The sequence below is a fragment of the Anomalospiza imberbis genome, chromosome 3 (genome assembly GCF_031753505.1).
Source record: "Anomalospiza imberbis isolate Cuckoo-Finch-1a 21T00152 chromosome 3, ASM3175350v1, whole genome shotgun sequence".
Lineage (NCBI taxonomy): Eukaryota > Metazoa > Chordata > Aves > Passeriformes > Viduidae > Anomalospiza > Anomalospiza imberbis.
Window position 1 is genome coordinate 110,665,384 of NC_089683.1, and position 15,239 is coordinate 110,680,622.

The window sequence follows — 15,239 nt, forward strand, 5'->3', positions numbered from 1 at the left end:
CAATTGCTTGATGTAAGTAAACACTTGATTGATATTCTGAATACTTTAAAATCTGCATATGCATCATGGAATACTGAACAATTAAAACTTAATTTCAGTGTAGTTTGATTACATGTAAATTATTTCAATATTCATTTTTTCCTGTTCTGTTTGCTCAGTGCATATTTAATATCCACTTTTTGAATGCATATCACTCTTGATTGGACTGTGAGATGAGGAGGACTCTGAAATTTCTTCCATTAAAAAGGATTGCCTTATAAATATTATTTGTGCCACAGCTCTTCCCCTGCAGATTATTTTCTAAATGTTGTGTACTCTTATTGAAGACAAGGAAAAAGCTGCTGCAGCCCTCCTTTATCAGCCCAGCACAAGGAATATGCTTACATGGTCGATGAGCATGTCTAAGAAGGCTTGTTGGTTGTAACTAGTCCCTAAAGAAATGTTTCCATCTTTTCTGCACTATATTGCTTGCCTGCATGAGCTCCCTCTCCCTTCCCTTCCTCCTCCCTCCACATGATTTTTTATTTTATTTTCCTGCTTCTTGGAGGTCTTACAAGACACTTGAATATTATGGTTAAATATTACAAGTGTTTTCAAGTTGACCATTTTCAGTCTGAAAAATATATCTCTATCTTTAAGTGACCGCATTCCATTTAGAAGTTGTAGAATACTGATGAAAAAATTTTCCTTTCTACATATTTGTAGAACATTTTCTGAAAACCAAAGAGACTTCTCGTCCTTTCTCTGCATGCTGCAATCCATACACATTTTTTGATCAACAGTGTTCAAATTACTACATTTCTGAACATCCAACAGAAGGAAATCCCAAGCATTTGATTCTCTTATTATTATTCATGCCAGTGAACAGAATAGCCTTTCTGAAGTTACAGATAATATTATATTTTTTATTACTTACATATTTTATTTTATTTTATTTTAAAATTATTTCCTGGTATCTCTTCAGTTAAGTCATATTCCCAAAATACAGGCAGGCAGCAGGTTTGTTACTTCACCATGGAAGGCAAGTCTGGATTCCTCTCTGCCTTGACCATTTTTGACCTACATGCCTGTTGTTATATTAGTCCCATTTCCCCTTGATTTCCTTACCCATACTAACAGAATTTTTAAAATACTTTTTTAGAACACATACAAAATGCATATAATAACAGTATTCCTTTGTTATGTGAGAATTTGATGTTGTATCTACTAAATGGCTTGCAGGGTAATGTTTTCCTATGTGTCCTACACAGTTAATTGCAGTTTCAGAGTTCTAATCTTGAAGGTCATATTTCTGTTGCCTGTCACTTTGACCAAACAAGTGGCTGAACTTCATGGTTTGCAGGTGGATTTCCTTATCTCTCTTTTTCAAGAGTCATATAAGTCTCGATTGCTGGAGTTATTGGGAACCAAGCAATGAGGAGCAAGGGGGAGGAGGGGGTGGGAAGACACTGTTCAACACCAGGGCCCTGGAGATTCCATTTTAGAGAGCAAATATTGTACCTGGTGACCGTAGCACAAGAACAAAAGGGGGAAAGTTTTATTTGGGGGGTATTTTGTTTGTTTGAGGAGCTGATAAACTGTTAGGTGAGTGTGCTAACAACAGTAAGAGGTCTTCCTAGGATAAAACATGCTTCTAAAACAGATATTTTTAGCTTGAGGTTGGTCTCATGCTGTAGAGACCTCTTTCTAATGGCTTCTGTACATTAAAACCAACAAAACTTTCATAACAAAGGGTTTCAGAATAACAGTTATCTTCTTGTAAAGTTAGGTTTAAAAAGGCTGGATATTCCTGAACGATTTAATACTGTTGGCCTAAGTAAAGCAAAAAAACCCTTGTCACTCTTTGTAACATCTACCTCCTTTTAAAGCAGTTCAATTTATAAAAATTTATGAAGTAACTCTGATTGCTATTTGCAACACTCTTGGTTTGTGAAGAGCATTTCTTATTCTTTTTTTCTCTTTTTTTTCCTTAGTATAGATCTGAAAATAATGAGTTAACATCACACTTTTATGAATAGAGGCCATAATGATACTGAAGTATGTATGTTGATTAAAGGAAAAATAATTGAAATCTTTGTGAAACTGCAAAGAAATTACAGCTTCAGGCCATGATTCTGTTCTGCAAGTCAATCAAACGAGAAAGTTATTTTATATTTTTTGGTTGCAGGCATTTTTTCCTTGGCTAAATCGAATGTCATTCAAATAGTCTATGTAGTGATAACTTTGGAAATACAAAATAATGATACAGACTTTCTTTTTAGCCAGTCACATTGCTGGATTCATTGTTCAGTTTCCAATTTCCCCTCTAAGTACTAAGAATGTGTATTTAATCCATAATGGAAAAAAAAAAAAAACATGACAGCTGTTCAAGATACACATATTTTAACATGTACTTATTTTTCTTAATTGAAGTATAGCTTCAAAAGCATCATTGCAAAGCCATGGATTTTGATGGAAAATCTGTCACAGGAATCATGTTGAAAACTTCAGCTACACAGACAGGCATGAGAAAGTGGGGGTGCACTGCTTGTTCCCTGGCAATCAAGAGGTTAACTTTCATTTATCTCTTCCCCTCCCTTAAACTGGTTCTGTGAGGAGGGCTGCAAATTAGTACTTGGAAGGCACAGCAGGGAGATTAGCTTTAGGGTGGGAAGGGCTCCCCACTCCAGCTCTTAGGAACCTCACCTGGAGAGTGCATTTCCTTTTCTACTTAAGCTAACACATTATGCCTTCTTGTCACGAATGTTATTCCTTGAGGAAAAGTCCTCTCTGGTTCTATCTTGCAATCTGATGAACCATTCCAAGTGTGTGGTGGAGGAGAGGAGGGCGATAAGGCTGTAACAGGAGGGAGCCAGGAAAGCGCTGAGGCTGTGGCTGGGACCAGGAATCCCAGTGCGGTGCATCATATGGGATTACTTTACCCAGCCAGGGGAAGGAGGATTCCCACCTTTCCTCTTGTTCACACCGGCCTGAGGAGGAGCTGCAGCACTGCCCACTGTTTCCTGTGACACCACCAAGGTACAGAGCTGCACAAATTCTGGCATCCATGTGATGCTGTCTGACAAAATCCATTTGACAAGCACAGCCTACACTTTCTAACCCTGAGAAATCACAATGCATTTTTTTCCCCCCACTGGGGCAAAGAAGTCATCTCCTTCCAAACCTCAAGTGTCTACAGCTGATCCATTGTTGAAACTGTTAACAGGTGGAAAGGGAATTTTACCCACTTTGTAATGGGACAAATACAAAATCGTTCTATATGGAATCAATCTTCTACCTCCCAGCTGAAATAAAATTGGGGTATTTGCATTTCTAAAAATAATCACCAAATCTATTTTAATAGCAAATTTTAAACAGTTAAAAATGTGCAATAGAGATAGAATCACTTTCTCATAATACAGATAGAATCACTTTCTCATAATACAATGTCACATAATGGTTATCTGTGCCTAGTGTGAGAGACATTAACCCAGTGCAGAATTTTCCATTGGGATTAGCATTTGCCAGTGCAATATTGATTCAACCAGATCTGATGGGACTCAACACTGAACCACTTGGTGAAGGTTCTAAACAATGAAGAAGGTTAAGGGTAGTCACTGTCCTACCTCACAGTTCTGCAATCTGAGTATGAGCCTGTCAGGCTTCCCCAATAAAGCTTTGGCATCACTTTTGGTGAGCATTGAAGGACTTTGTACATCAGCAAAATTTGATGCGGCTCTTAAATTAACCTCAGCAAGCAACGTGTTTCCTTTTTCTTTCAGGTATCAGAGGTTTGAAAAAGCATTTCTGCTTGCTGTTGACATCGGTGCTCGGGACCTGTTCATGGTGAGTTGCTTCTGGAGACAGAGGCTGTTGGAGGATATTGTTTGTCAGCTTTTGCACACATTAAAACAATTCCAGGTCATTTGCAGCCTTGGACATACACTGAAGACAGAACTGTTCTACCTTTGCCATCATGAAACTCATCAGTAGGAACTGAGTATCTTCAGTCACTGACATTTTCCCCAGCATGATCTACAGGAATTTTCCAGGAATTACTCTATATGTTTTTAAACTTTCCCTTTCTTCATCTGACCTGATGTGGGTGAATGTCATCTTTCACTCTAATAAGCTTGTACATTTCTAATCTGTTCCTTTAAGTCCAACTGCTGAGTCCTGGACACAAGAGCTGTCCATGTCCTGGGGATCCTGAATGCTCTTAGTTTGTCTCTTGGGGTTTTGTGAAAAGTGACAAATTATGAACGCTTCTGCTGGTACTTTTAAAACAACAAAGCTCAGCAGCATCAACACAAGGGTTTTAACATTTCATGCACTCTCTGCCCCCTCCCATTTAATTAGCTACAAAAGTAAAATTAACCAGCTCTTAAAAGGTCCTCTGTGGGAGCACTGCAGGAGGTTCTTGTTTTATAAGATCTTGCACCACAATGTCACAGTGAGGTCAGATGGACAAAGCCAGTCGTGCTCTCCTAGTCTCTCAGCATGTTGCTGCTCCACAGCTGATTTCATTGTTTTCAAAGAAACAATAGGAAAGGGCTTGTTGAAAAAAAGGCCCTTTGAACGATTCGTTTGCTTGACTCTTTTGCATAATGAAGACATTCTGTTGTTTAAATTAAGCTTTGACACTAGATGTTAATATCATTTATCCCATTAAGTCACTTGCCCTGCTAGTTTGATCTTGATATTTAAATTGTATGTTAAATTACACAATTAAATCCTGCTTTTAGGGGTTATGAAAATTCCCTTCTAATTATATAAAAAGTTGTGTGAACCTTTTGATGTTTTTTTTCATGGCTCTAATCATCTGGCTTGTTCCATCTAATTAGAAAGATGTGAATACTGCGATAAACTTTCCTAAGTATGCATCAAAAGAATGTGATGGAAATGTCAGACTTTTAGGAAATTCATTACATGTTCTATGTTTACTCCCCTCAATTTTCTGTCTTTTTAGATCATCTGTTTCCTTTTCTTTATTGAATGTAACCTCTTCAGTACAAATTTTATACCTAGTCATGCTAAGCACTGCTGCAGCCACATATAAGATTCAGACTGTAGTATGTCTGGAGCAGATTAAAGCTTTTTGTCAAGGGCTCTCCCAGTGTACAGATAATAAATACTCCCTAGTTCTGGCCATTCTGACAGAATAAATGGCCCAGCATTTGCATCAAAAGCCCTCTCTCGTATGACTGAGAGCATTTTCTATGTGATCTGTTTCTCTTTCCTCCCCTCTGCAGATGGCAGGATTGAGGGAGCACCTCTGTGCCAGGGTGGGAACACCAGTGTTGGGTGTTTAAGATGGATGCTAGTGAGAGGGAGGGACTGGCAGGACCTGGCTCCACAGGTGATAGATCACATGTTCTACCCTCACCAAAAAGTCTCTCCAACTTTCTTCAAGAGGAGTTTCAATGTTCTCAAAGCAATTAACTCCATCCTTTCCTACTCTTTGCCTTTCCTTTCCTCTCTCAACACCTACTCTTCATTTCCCATCCTACCAATGCCCTTAAACATAAATGTATATTTCTGAAGAGTTCCTCCTGGCCCATGTCATTGTGAGATCAAAACCAGTTCTTTAATGTCCTCGTTCTGCTTGCATTAACTTTGAAATTCCTCATAGTTGCCCCTAAATTATGCTACAAGCAGCACACATCCCTGCCTCCTCTGGGGAAATGTCCTTTTGCTAATTCATTGTCTAAGTCAGTCACTAATGAACAAATTTTACAATAAGCTAACAAGGTACTGCTGCAAGTCCACTAAGTACAGGACTCAAGAAGTTTAAACATGCATAGGTCATTAAGAGTATTTATTTGTGCCATGGTAATTTCTAGGGAATTTGGCTTCATTGTGCTTAATACCATGTGAAAATTAGATAACCTGTTCCCTGAAACCTTACAGTCCTTCTAGGTATTAGTATAACAATGCTTCTGCTAAGCAAGGGTTGTGCATCCCTCACTTCTGCTTAATACTGAATGATTCCTAAATATTGTTTATGTAGGGCAAAATGCAATTACTAATGTACAATTTGATTTTGCATATATTTAAAGCAGTTTTATCCATTTTTAAAACCTCAGATAGCTCTAGGAGTCACATCACCTTATTCCAAATTAATTTAATGGGATTTCAAGAAGAAATAGTAGTCTAAATAAAGATACCTGTTGACATAAGCAAAATGAGAAAGAGAAAAATCTGTTTATTAAAGGGGAGCAGAGAAGGACAAAAAGGAAAGGGTAGAGAGGAATAGATGTAACAGAGGTTGAGAAGGATGCAAACACTGAGTACTCATCACCTGAGACTTCTAAGAAGATGTCTCTAAATTCTTAGAAAATTTACCCCGAGCATCAGTTTCACCAAACAGGGCTCTACAACATTCCCATTGTTTGTTTTGAGACTGCAAAGTTTAAGAGAATGCTATCTGAGGGCTAATTTCTTTCAAAGAAATGAAAAAGAAAAAACAAAGAAAGGCTTAAATCTACAGCTATAGCATCACTAGATGATGCCATAGCAAGACACATACACTGCTGTGTCTCTCCCTGAGCTTTACCCTCATGTCACATCAAAGTCCATCAATTAATATCATCTCCTACAAAGTTCAAAAAAAAAAAAAACTGGAAAGGACATAATATCAAGAACAACAGCTCCGTTTATTGGACAGTGACTGATGCAATCTGTGACAGAAAAGATCAAGCAGTGGAAAGGTTGTCAGCTTGAAATGCTTTTATAGTGCGGTCCAGCTCTCAGCTGCTGAAAATTCAAAAGGCCATCCCATGTACCAAAGGCAGCAAAAAATGCAAGGAAAAGACACTTTAATAAAACTGTCAGATCTTGGGTGATACACTGATGAGGAAAATGCTTGCTTCGAAGAAGTGTTGGAGTGTTGCCCAGAAATATCCTATAGACAAATGCACGTTGTGTTTCAAATGACTTTTACTCACCAACAGCCAGCCCTGTGAGTCACAAAGGTGAGGGGGAAAGGGAAGAAGTCCAAAAAGTAAGCAAACTGTTAAATGATAAAATAGAGCTCTTTCAGCAAGCTCCTGATAAGCAGCTGGAATTTGTTTTTATTGTCACCATTGTGTTTGAGAGAGATGTGATCTTTGGACTTATAAATTCTTAGGTAATTGTGTGAAAAAAGTCCGTCATGAATATTCAGATAATTTTGTTCCTTTTTTTTCCCTCTGTCATTCTTTAAAGCACTCTGGAATCTGGTGCTTCTTTTTTTTTTTTTTTTCTGTTTTAAACTTTCCTAGTTTAATCTACTCAGAGAGTTATAAGTTCTTAGAAAAATCCACTTTTGCTCGTTTATTTGAATGAGAAACACCTAAATTAGATCTGAAATGGTCTAATTAGGAGATTTCATATCTGTAATCTTTTCTTTCTAAAGCTGGTTTAGAGATGAGGCAAAGGCTACTGTTATATTGCTCTTCATGACCAGCAGCTTGAGGAACAGCAAAGCAAGCCACTTACCAACCTTCTGCTAACCTTTATTTCTTACAAACCCCCTGTTAGTTAATGATGGATATGTAGCACCTTTACATTTTTTTTACTCAAACCAGAAAATGGGCAAAACCAAGACCTGAAATAACAGCTGCTTTGATACACAGAGTGCACAAGCTCTTCAGTGACAAAACTTCATCCTTTTCTGCAGTTGTTTCCACTCCATCCTCGAGCTTCTATTTAAAATTGCACGGAGGTATACAATACTTCTCATAGTTTTAGCTACAGAAAGACAATCATTAAACATTGTCAGAATGTATTTTAAATAAGTCTGCCTGTACATCCAAATCTCTGTAAGTTCAGACTTGTCCAAGAGCCCTTGGGTTTTCTATTGTTATCTAAATAAGGCGACAGTATCTGCTGTTTAATCTTCATAGAAATCATACCTTGCTGCTCAGGCCCTTTTCTCCTGACAACCAAGTTAGACCTACAAAGAGAGGAAATACAGAGTTCACCACAAGTTCATAACCCATTCCTCTGCTCCAAGACATTTGCACATTTTTTTAGTCACACCTGTGTTTGTGATGAGAAGACACTGCTGTCTCCTGCAGGCTCTGCAGATCCTGCAAATCAGTTCCAGGCTTTCCTGCATAATCATCTCAGTTTCTCTAAGATTTTCAGTTTTGTTTTAAATTTGTTGTTGTTGTTGTTCAATGAGGGGTGACTGAAACCATCATGTCTTTCTCCTAACACTAACACTATCACTCTCACTTCTTTAATCTAAAAGTGTCTTTCTAGAGTAAAGTCACTTTTCCTGTGAGAGATTCTGTCATATTGATGCAGCTGGCAGTAAACTCACATCAAGAAGGATTTTCACCTGAAATCTTTCACACTAGGGAGAATATGGTTGCTTTATGGCATGCAGAGGTTATTCCTATATATTAGGATGTATAGGAATAACATATATATACATAATATATAGGATATATATAACATAATAATAATAATATAATAAAATATATTAGAATATTTCCAGCAAACACTTCTTTTCCCTTTAAATTCCTGCAAGCAGATGGATTGCAGAACAAAGGAATGGCTCAAATCTTTGGATGTTAAATGGCATCTTCAGCAAAGTAGTGGGGGAAGAAACTTTGCCAGCTGTTCTTGGATTTTTCCTTACTTTCTGTGTCACAGTTCATGCACGGAGGAGCATGTGTCTGTGATGCCAGATGAGAAGGGGATTAATTGTCTCTTGATTGATAGTCAAGAATAAACTTTTGCTTTTCAAGGACCAAAATCAAGGACACTGAGAGTGTAGTTTGTCTGCAGGAATATATTCTCCCACAAAGAGCTCTGTATGTAGTACAGGTGGTTTTCACCTCAAATATTAATATGCAATAAAAAGCCTTGACTTTTGATAAAAGTGATGGGACAAGGGGGAATGGCTTTAAACTGGCAGAGGGCAGGTTTAGGTTGGATATTTGGAAGAAATTCTTTCCTGTGAGGGTGGTGAGGCCCTGGAACAGGAGTCGCCCAGAGAAGCTGTGGCTGCCCCATCCCTGGAAGTGCTTAAGGCCAGGTTGAATGGGGCTTGGAGCAACCTGGCCTGGTGGAAGGGCAGGTTGTCCCTGCCCAGGGCATGGAGCTGGAATGAGTTGATCCCTTCCAACCCAAGCCATTCCATAATTCTGTATAATGATAACAGCCCTGCTGCGGCCCTCTGATTTTTGACTCTAGATAAAAGACTAGATCCAGAGTATTAGTAACTATTCATGCTAGACAACACTTTTTGAAAGCCCCTTGTTGCACAGGAGTGACTCAGGAATCATGCCAACCCTGTGGATGTTAAAACCACTGAGCAGCCACAGTTGCTCTTATTACCTCCTATATCAGCCCAGGAAGGACCATCATCCCCTTAGCCACAGAACAGAGAGGGTAACGACCTTCAGCAGTGAGTGTATGACAACATTCAAACAAAAATTAGTCCCTAAAAGATGGAAACCTTCAAATAATAAAATCATGAAGGTTGGAAAAGGCCTCAAAGGTCATTGAGTCCACCTGTTAACCCATTACTAACAGGCCCACCACTAGCCCATGTCTCTAAGCACCACATCTGCATTTAGCATGCTCCAAACACAGGCTGCCAGCCAGGAGAGCTCCAGTACTTCAGATCTGGTTTACACAGAGCCACCTCCTATCAACATTCTTTTAATTCAACAGAAGTTATGTTAAAAGTAGACAGGTTGGTTTCTTTCATACACTGAGTCAATAGCTTTGCTTTTATCAGTGCATGATTGGTCAGTGTTTTATTCTTTGCTGTATTCAACAGCACAAGTAAGGAAATATATTTGCGTTGGAGAGAATTAAAATGTAATGGTAAGTTCATCAGTTCCATCTGTGTTTGTGATCTAAATAATAAAAGAACCTCTTTCTTTCCAAATCCCTTTTGTTGCTCCTTTGAGATTCATTTTAGATTAATCTTTTTTCTTCTTTATTTCCAAAGGACATCCATTACCTTGCTCTAGATAAAGGTGAATTGGCCCTAGCTGAAGTGGCAAAGAGAAAGGCTAATGACATTGATGCAGAATCAATAACTACTGGAATTGGTAAGAATTAATGGTGTCTAAAAAGCCCTTTTGTTTTAATCAATACTTGTCCTGTAGAACATGTTGTTATATTTGTAGAGGGGTTCTTGTTTTGATTGCATTGTTTTCTTTGAAAGTGAGACTGGATTTTCATTCGTGACTAAAGAACAGTATTTTTATTCCTAACTAAAGAAGGAGGCTTATAAAAATCACACAGCTTTGCCTTTCAATACCCATGTGAGGATAGCTGTGAAGCAAAAAGATTTATACTCTGGCTGTAAAGAAAAGTTCAGTCTGTACAAACTGAACTGAGTGCAAGAGGTAAGGGACTGAATCTGAAAATCTTTGTTCATATCAACATTTAAGGCTAGGCATGGCAATTTGACTCACCTCTAAATATTTGCTGGTGCACACTGGAGCCATATCCAGCACTGATGCTTTGGCAGCACTCGAATGGAACATTTACTGATGTTTACATCCTCGCTTTAAAGCTGCAGTTTTGCATGCAGTGGGATTCTTGCCATTCCATAAGGAATATCGATGCTAAAGTTGCAGTGTGAGATTAACAGCTGAAACACAGATGACTTTTCATGCAGGGGAACTCACAACTCATTCACTTTCTCCTTGTGTTTCTTCTGAATTGACATGAAGAGATGTATGCAAGCACATGAGACCATTCTGATTTCATGCCTTATAGCATGAACCAAGAAAAAGGTGTCTCTGTCTAGGGAGCTGACCTCCATTGGAGACAAAGGGAAGAAAACCCACAGAGCCTAAAAGTGTTTGTATAAAATTTGCACAGTTCTGTTTTTGCTTATTCTACTGCATCATTAGAGGAAAGCACTGAGCTTTTGTGCTTATCCCATGCCAAGAAGTAGAATAGGATTAAAGCTCAGAAGGTGTTTTTGTGAGTCAGAGTCACAAAACCTTTGAGATCTTGGGTAATATGGGATTCTTTTAGAACTGTACATCTCCCTGTTTACCCAGAGCATACAAGTGAATGCCATTCCAGTACCTAGAAATGCAGAGAGGCCATGTATGCATTTATGTGCCTATTTCTATAGATTGTATAAATCCATGACTTTCAAGGCTACTGCAATTCAGTAGCACCTCCTTCCCTCTCCAGCAGAGCAGGAATCAAGCAGAGCCTGTCCTGAACTCTTCTCTTCAAAGTCTTTCATTTTCATGCTCAAATCACTTAAAGCTATTTTTTCCACCTTAACTGGGCTTTTGGGCAAGCCCTTTCACCACTAGAGTTAAAAAAAAAATACACCTGTTTAGGTCATCTCTTAATGGGCACTTTAAAGTGTGCAGTTACATCTCCCTTGCTTTCTCTTCTCTTACTCCTTAGGTACTTATGTGCTGCACCAAATATAACTGAGATACCCAGGACTTGCATCTGGTCATTATCTATTCTCTGACACTTAATCCAGAACATTTAAACTCCAATCTGCATCTTCGTTTAATTCCTTGCAAACTACCATGATTAGTTGATTTCTGAAGTTGGGCTATTTATAAATTTAGCAAGAGCCTTTTGTAGCATTGTAGATGCACGTGCAGGGAGAGGGGTAGGGAAAAGAACAGAGTGATCACAGATGCCTTCCTTGCATGTCAAGGAAGTAGTTAGGTACACTCGTGTGTAACTACAATTCAGCAGCAAATGTGCAGGCACACAGTCTTCCCCTCCTCCAGACCAGTCCTACAGTTACGTCTGCAATGCTCCATTAGCATAAATTATTAAAGTAATTTTATATTATAAAGGCTTTTGCTGAATAATTAACTATCAGGATGATTTAAAGTACTTTTCAATGCCCCCAGGGACAAACTGTCACTGAGATTCATTCTCTAAACAGTAATGAATTTGCATCCAATTCATTTTGTATGAAAATAAACAGGAATCTCCCATGAGTTTGTTTCGATCTCACCTTAAACATGTGAAATCTCAGCCACAGGTTTTGTTTTGTTATACTTTATTCCAATGTCCCTTCTAATGATATTTTTATTTCATAATCTGTTGTTGGCAAAAAAGTTGACATGAGGTATGAACTTTGTGGACCCAATGAAAACAAAAGATGATGAGTGCTTTATATGTAAATTGCTGTATTTTTCTAATACTTTGAGAAAGGGAGAAATAAATCCTGCCAGAGCCAGAAGTTTTAAAATGAAGTTTCAAACAAGTCTGTGTCCCCTGACCTCTTCCCAAACCCAGTCCTCTTCAGCTGGTCCCTGCTCTCTGGAGCTGGCAGCCACTCAGTTCACCAGTGATCACACTTCTCCCCAAACTTCTTGAACACCCATTTCAGGCTTTTACAAGAAGACAGTAACCTAAGCCAAGAGAGGCAGCAAGGTGCAACCAGTGCTATTGAGCTTATACTGGACACCTCTACAGCTTATGTCTTAAAAATAAAAATTATGCATATATATATATATATATATATATATATATATATACATATATATATATATATATTTTTTTTTTTTTTTTAATTTATAAAGTGAACCATCATATGTCAATATCTGATTAAATTTCCTGAGCTAGCCCATCTCCAAACCTCAGCTCAGCACTGCTTGAATGAGTCAGTGCTTCTGGCTGATTCCCAAGCCTTTGAGAGTGCTCCATCTTGCCCCAGATATATTTAATTTGTCAAGATGTTTCTGTGTACAGGGCTCACTTCAAGCATAATATATTTCAAACTCAGACTTCCAGGAAAAGTTTCAAGCTCCTACAAATAATCTAGAATGACAATATAATTAAAATTTATAGACGTCATCCAGAGTTCTATATGGGTTGATGCCTCACATATATTATACCAATATTTGTGTCAAGATAAAACTAAAAATAGGTTGATTGTTTTAAGGTTTTCTGAATTTTGGCTCTTCTCAGTTCATCAGCACGTGATTGCAGTTTGCTGGACACTGTTTTGAAGAAGTCACCTTCAAAGCTTAGGAGCTGAGGAGGTCTGTGGGCATCTGGTAAAAACACCTGTAGACCTGCAGAGCACAGTAGCTTGGTGGGAATATTGCTGAGCAAGATGACGTGTCAGGTGAACTATGGTTTTGGCAGAATCGTGTATTTTGTTCATCTGATTCAAATCTTCTGAGGATCAGTATTCTCATAAGATTTTATGTTTGACAGCCTGTGAAAATGCATCTTGAGGGATGAGAAGATTGAAGTAATTGTACTGTACATCTCAGAAATGGCATTAGCTATGTCCTCTTTCCCCACCCTTATTTGATCAGCAGACCACTGGCCGTGTATCCTGTGGTTTCTTCTTCCAAAGATTTTCTGTTGAATTATTTCTGTAGTAGATCCACAAGTTCCTTAATGAGGTCAGGGAGTTCTCATTTAGCCTTGCCTAAAATGTATGCTGTGCACCTCATTTCACTTGATTAAAAGAGAGAATAAATAATTTATTCAATATTGGCATATATATAGGTTACTAATAAATTCTGTTTATGAGCGTAACCTGGCATGTACTCTCCTGGAACAGTATTTTCTGTGCTGGGAGAGTGAGTCTGTTTGGAGCTGCAAAGTGTGGGTTGCTAATGTAAAACCTGAGTTGCAAAGAAGTGACATGGCAGAGCCTGTTAAGAAATGCCATAGCTAATAATGATCATGGAGGTGAGGAGCTCAGCCCTTCAGACATCATTGCTCAATGAATATCCAACGAAGAGCATATGTAGGCAGTGTCAGAAACTTTCCCAAGGCCAACTTCCAACAAATTACATTAGGGCCTAGCAAGGTGATTTTAACCTTCAAATCAACAGCTTTCACCCAAAAGGGATTCATGTTGTGACAAGACAGATAACTGCTGCCTAGTTGAAAGGCAAATTGGAAAACCTTGTATTTCTGCTTAGAATTTCAGAATATTAGCAACTAATGTTTAGGCAACATTTCTAACAGAGGTATCTTAACAAAAACACTGATGTTCAGATAAATGCATTGTTCTGAAATGCTAGATGGGACTGACTAACATTTTGGTGGTTCACTAATGCCTCATGAAAATGCTTGAGGTTTTTCCATTTAAAATATAATTTTAAAATATTTCTGGAAGTATTCCATACTGTTTGCAAGATAGGGAATCTTATCAGTTCTCACAGAGACTGAAGTCTAATTTCCCACAGTGTTTGTAAAATGGCATTTAAAATGTAGGGACCCTAAATGTTTCACCTTACTGGCAAGGAACATCACCAGTTTGAACCCTAAGTGGAGATTTAATTAATTTTATCTTAGTTCTGTGGAGTGTTTTATATTGAATGGCTTACATGTTCTTTGTGATAATTAATAATGACACATCCTACAGTGTTTTGTCTGAGATACCAGTCTGGTCTTGCATTGCAGTCTGCTACCTCCAAATCACTTATCATTTACTCAGATCTTCCCCTCTTGCTGACAGTCTTGGGGAGCCTGCTTGCATTTCAAGACCATGTTTAGAATTGTCCCCCTGTGTTTGTAACCTTCTCTGGCCTTGCACTAGCCTAGTTGGTAACATTTCCTTCTCCTCTGATCCATAATGACTCCTTTCATCTCTCAAGCAATATTCTTCCTCACACTCACATACCCTCTCTGACACTGATGGCAAATCTTCCTCATTTCCTGCTCTTCCTTGGCACGTGCAGCTTTCCCTTGTCATCTATCAAGTTTCAAGTTAACTGAGAGTATTGGCCTTTATTTAATGGCTTTTATTTCCCTACATAACATGTTTATGGCATGCTTCAAAGGTATTGTCCCAGACACAGGTGAACTGTGATCTGGGAGGGCTCAGGGGACACCTATTCATGCTACAGTTTTTTGGAGCCTGCCCCCTTCAGTGTAAGTGTTAGATCTCCTATTTATTTATTTCTATTTCCAGTTTAAGTCAATCAAAACCTCTGGAATCAAACCCTTTGTTTTTATTTTTCTAATAATGTGACTTTTTGCCCAGAGAGCCAGAATAATATTTTTAATGAAAAATGCTTTCTAAGTATGATTGGCAGTTCACCTATGGCAAGAAATTAGTTTGCACAAACACCTTTTTAATTTTGTGCCACCCAAGATGAGTGTCTTTGAAGATCCATAGTAATTTGAAATTATTTAACTGTGCTCATATATACACTCTCTTGAACATATCAAGCCACACGCAGCACTTGACCCAGAGCTCACTAAACACAATGAAAGGATTTCTGCCATCTTCAGTGGGCTTTGAAAGGGGGTTTTAGCAAGCAACCATCTCATGGGTGGGCGTG

The 15,239-nt window shown here is 38.4% G+C and overlaps 1 protein-coding gene across 19 annotated transcripts in view; it reads left to right on the top strand.

The window, feature by feature from the left end:
• WDPCP (WD repeat containing planar cell polarity effector) overlaps positions 1-15,239 on the top strand; it is a 148,748-nt gene that overhangs the window by 99,243 nt on the left and 34,266 nt on the right. For 17 of the 19 annotated variants that reach the window (XM_068186405.1, XM_068186412.1, XM_068186415.1 and 14 more), the window contains 2 exons: positions 3,760-3,825; positions 9,932-10,034. In XM_068186405.1, coding sequence (XP_068042506.1) covers positions 3,760-3,825; positions 9,932-10,034 — 169 coding nt within the window. Of the gene's footprint in view, positions 1-3,759; positions 3,826-9,931; positions 10,035-12,897; positions 13,447-15,239 lie in introns of those variants that run through there. The other 2 variants (XM_068186421.1, XM_068186419.1) reach the window with 2 other exon arrangements.